This window comes from Apaloderma vittatum, unplaced genomic scaffold (genome assembly GCF_000703405.1).
Source record: "Apaloderma vittatum isolate BGI_N311 unplaced genomic scaffold, ASM70340v1 scaffold26867, whole genome shotgun sequence".
NCBI lineage: Eukaryota > Metazoa > Chordata > Aves > Trogoniformes > Trogonidae > Apaloderma > Apaloderma vittatum.
In genome coordinates this window covers 14,331-18,752 of record NW_009726137.1, presented here as the reverse complement: position 1 = coordinate 18,752, position 4,422 = coordinate 14,331, and the positions used below count along the sequence as shown (strand labels likewise).

Genomic DNA, 4,422 nt, shown 5'->3' with positions numbered 1-4,422 from the left:
GCGGTGGACATGCTGCCTGTACCTACCCATGGGTGCCTTCCCACTTTGCGCATCGCTTGGCACAGGGAGCTCCCACTTCCTGAATGAGTGTTGCTGCTTTGTACATCGTGCTGCTTCTTTAGATCAGCTCTCTTACAGACCACTGAAAGCCAGAAGCCTGCGTTCTCTGAGGAGCTGCGCAGTGATTGTTAGCCACTAAGCTATTCTACCGCTATAGAGTAAATAGCTCACATTTCCTCTTGCCTCCAAAAAAACCCAACTTGCTTGCAAATTCTAAGTCGAGGTCTGGTGTTACGGAAGAGCCATGAACAAATTGACCTGGTGTGGTTTGCCTCTGACTTAGGTGGTGCTGAGAGTCCATTTCCCAGACCGTCATGTTCTACAGGGGTTCTTCCATCCCAGTGAAACTGGTAAGAGCAATCTGCCCCCCAGCCTGTGTAGGTGCCACTAACCTCTCTCATCATGGATCAGTTGTGTGACACGAGAGGGTGCCTCTGCACAGACCTTTCTGCTGTCCGGGGGAGTAATACTGCTCTGAAAAGCAGCAGTAGGTAGTTCCACTGTCCTTGTAGAGCCCCTGAACGGGATGAGAAAAGAGTGTGGGGCAGTTGACTTAGGGCGAGTTTATTTGCAGGACGGCTTGATGGAGACTGTCAGGCTGCTTGGTGGCAACGTAGTTGTGCTTGGGAAACTAGCCCCTTGCTTGTGTCCAAGTGGTATGTTACTGAGATCAGGCATTTCGTCTGTGTTAACGCTTAAAAAACTTTGGGGGGAAAGAACTCCCCAATCCAAAACAACCCCCCAAAAGACAGGAATAAGAAAAAGAAGCTTTAGCTACTGTAATAACAATAATGAGGGGTGGAACCTTCTGCCTCTGTCCGTTCCCAAAAGACCATACACCAGGTAGCTCTGGTGTTAGGGGAGATCCTCTTAGTCTCAGCTGGCAGCGATGGTTCCTCACACAGTTGATACTTTGGTATGGAATAATAACTGATAACGGGTTACCAGACTCTCAGCTGGCTGATTGCTGCAAATCTTGCAGCTTCTATTGGATTTCCTAGGAAGAACTGCACTGGCATCCTTAGATTTTACTGAGGGTTGCAGCATGTCTGAGTTGTTTGTGTTTGTTTCGTTGTTTGGTTTTTTTTTTCCTCCCAAGACGTTTGTAATAGTAACAGTGTTCTTTTGAGGAAAAGGCAGTCTGCAGGCACTGCAGAGGGCAGTTCTGCTGTTACAGGCTAGCCTTTTTGGGCTCCCAGCATCTGGAGAAACAAGTATAATTCAGCAAACCTTTCTCTTCTTTATTCACAGTTGGCATTTTGAGAGACTTTGTAAGAAGCCACCTTGCAGATCCAGACTTGCCATTTTACTTGTGTGAGTGTTCTGTTGGTAATATCTGGCCTTATTTTACAAAGCCTGTTCCTAGTTATGCCTCTGGGATCCTGTGATGCTGTTGAGGTGTGACCTGGGGAGGAAATCCTTCCCTAAATACAGCCTCAGAGCACAAAAAAGGTGTGACCTGCTCACGTAGCCGCATTGTGCTTCTGCCGAATAAGACACCTGTGTGGGCAGCGAGGATGTGTCGCTCTTTAAAGAACAGTAATTCCTCCCCTACCTGCTGTATTTATTGTTTTGGTTGCTGGGTGGTCCTGTTTTGTAACTTGTTTTTTAACTTCAGTTATTGCACCTCCCAGAGTCGTCTTGAACGATGAAAGTTTGACACTCGTTGAGGTAAGGACTCGCCTGTGTGCTCTGATTCTCCTGACCCGCTGCTTCCCTTGGCCCCACTGTATGCATGAGTTACTTTTAAAAGAGGTCGTTTATCCCTGCTCAGCCAAGGCGAATGGAGCCAGGTGTTCTGGAGCACAAGCTCTCCACCAGAAGAGGTCCACCTTGTGCAACAATGTGCACTGGCGGATTGTGGCAGGGTTGGGGGGTTTGCATTGTTTCATACCCGCGCTGCCGCCTGCCTGGGCCTGAGCTGTATTTAACCTTCAGACGTTATTACAAGAGCTGAGCTAATGTGTGTTTGCTGTGCCTCTAGTCGAGCTAGTACAGTAGGAGGTGTGAGACTGGATTTGGATAGGTAACTCTTCAGTTTCTACGGCAGGAGCTAGAAGCCGTATTAGATGAAGATCCGACCTTTTTGATAATCATTATGTAAGAATTTAAGCCAGCTTGTACGTTAAGGAATGTGTAGTCTCTATGTGTAACTTTTATCAAAGGCCGAAATTTAGTTTTTCAAATTCAGTTTCTTGGAGTTTTTTTGCTAATGACAAATAAAGAGGTCCTGATGTCTCTGGCCAGAGACTCTTGGCTGCATAAATCACACATGTGATGGGAGATGTATAGAGGCAATCCTGCTTTGGCAGGGGGATTGGACTAGATGATCTCTAGAGCTCCGATGATTCTGTGATTTTGCCAGGGATTTTGCCCCAAAGTCACCCTGTTTAAAAAGTGCTCTCGTTCAGAACTTCATGGACATTTGTGGAGTGATGCACAGAAGATCACTTGCAGGGCAAAGTGCTGAGCAGGCTGCCCGGAGTTTTTACTTGGTGACCCTCATGGAGCAGAAGGGGTGGGACAGGGAGAGGGATAGAGAAAGGGACTTTTCAGGCAGCATGGTGATTTAGGTAGGGGTTAGCATGCCTCTGAAGTTATTTGTGATGGAGCTTTCCAAATTCCACGACTTCCTGACCAGGCCATGTGGAAGAGATACACGTGCAGCTGCTTTTAGACTACCGAATGTTCAGGGAAGCAAAGTGTGGATCTCGGTGTTCCCAGTGGGAAGTCTCTCCCCTTCCTAATACCCTAATACCTAATGCAAATTTCTTTGCTGAGATTTGAAGTTTTGCGAGTGGTTTTGTTGATGTTGGAGTTCCTTGGGTTGTCACCATGCCTGTGACAGGTGTAGCTTCCTAGGGAGTCCTGGTCCTCTTGGGGACTGCAGCGCGATTTGGTTCTGTGGTTCAGAAATTGCCATGCAGTAACGCTTGCCTTCCACCCAGCTCCGCAGCCCGAGGGCTACTCTGGTTCCATCTGCCTTCCTGCTCTCGACTTGACCATGGCCCCTCTTTGAACACACGGTGTGCGTTCCCATTGACAGGAATGGGACAGTGTTCATTGGTAAGACATAATGTCATCGTGGGTGGAGAGAACAACGATTTTTCTCTTTAAAGCCATCTTGTATATTTGAATTAAGAAAGAAAATACCAGTGGAGGGCACGTGATGACTTTGAGCCAAGAGATTTTGCCATCTGGGCACGAAGGCGGGTCTCCCGGCATGTGCCATCTCACCCACGTCTGCCACCCAAAACGCTGTCTCAAGGCACACGGGGTAACCACGATGGGAGGGGCAAAGGACAAATCTTGTCTTTTGGATTCTGAGAAATCCCACGAAGGGGAAACTGGCTATGCTTGCATGGCCAATGATAAATTTGGAAAACATTTAGAGGAACAGCAGTTAATAAAAAATGTTCTGCTCTTGCTAGCAGTTCTGAGGCAAGGGAAGCAGCCATGGAGCTATGACTGTCACAGGCTGGTCTGACATGGCACATGGACACTACTCACAGCCTTTCTCTGTCTCTCTTTTTTTCTTTCTTTCTTTTTTTTTTTTTTCCTAAGCTGTCATCCATCTCTCACCTAGAGTTCCTTTATACACATTTTCTAACATGCTTTTTAGAAAGCTTTTTTCCCTGCTCGGTCCCCATGTGTTGCCTGATCTAGTTGAGAGGCGTCTCTGCCCATGACAGGGAGGTTGGATTAAATGATCTCTAAGGTCCCTTCCAGCCTAGGCCAGTCTATGATGCATCATTCGAAAGCATGGTTTCTAAGCAGCTCTCGCCAACAGAGGTCTCCTGCATAAAATGGGTGGTTTTCTGTCTTCTTCTGAGATTTGGCTGGGATGCGTTCAAGGTTTCCTGTCTCAGCCTTCAGACTTCTGTCCCTACAAAACATCCTGCTTTCTTTTCAGTGTCTCTGTAGGAAGTGATATTCTCCTCCACCTCGTACAACACGTTTTCCTCTAGAATCTCATGTACTTCAAGTTTTGGTACTGTTAGTTTTGTCTCTAAGATGGGCTTTTTTTTTGTTTGGTTTAGTTTTGTTAAGTACATCCTAGATGCTGAAGACTCAAAGTGTTTTTCTGTAATGAACCTTCTTCCTATTCTTAGTTCATTTTCTGTTGGGTGTGAGGCACATGAGCACGTGCATTAATTAAAGCCTTGAAGTTGTTTGTGCCTGGGTGTAAAATGGGTTTGCAGACTAGAAGAGCTGTGCTTTAATGTCAGTGGTCATGTAGCCTGTGTCCCCTGCCTGGGGCCCTTCAGCCCTTTCAGGTCACAGTCCGTTATGGCAGGAGTGATTTTGTGTGTTTATAAACATTTTATTTGGATGAAGCATCAAACAGGAAAAAACCAATTC

At 46.6% G+C, this 4,422-nt stretch overlaps 1 protein-coding gene across 1 annotated transcript in view; it reads left to right on the top strand.

The window, feature by feature from the left end:
- Nucleotides 1-4,422, top strand: part of ASPSCR1 (alveolar soft part sarcoma chromosome region, candidate 1) — a gene marked incomplete at its 3' end in the record, with an annotated part of 36,169 nt that overhangs the window by 22,916 nt on the left and 8,831 nt on the right. Inside the window, exons 8-10 of the mRNA XM_009873178.1 lie at nucleotides 344-410; nucleotides 1,312-1,374; nucleotides 1,679-1,731. Of these exons, the coding sequence (XP_009871480.1) occupies nucleotides 344-410; nucleotides 1,312-1,374; nucleotides 1,679-1,731 (183 nt within the window). The remainder of the gene's footprint in view (nucleotides 1-343; nucleotides 411-1,311; nucleotides 1,375-1,678; nucleotides 1,732-4,422) is intronic.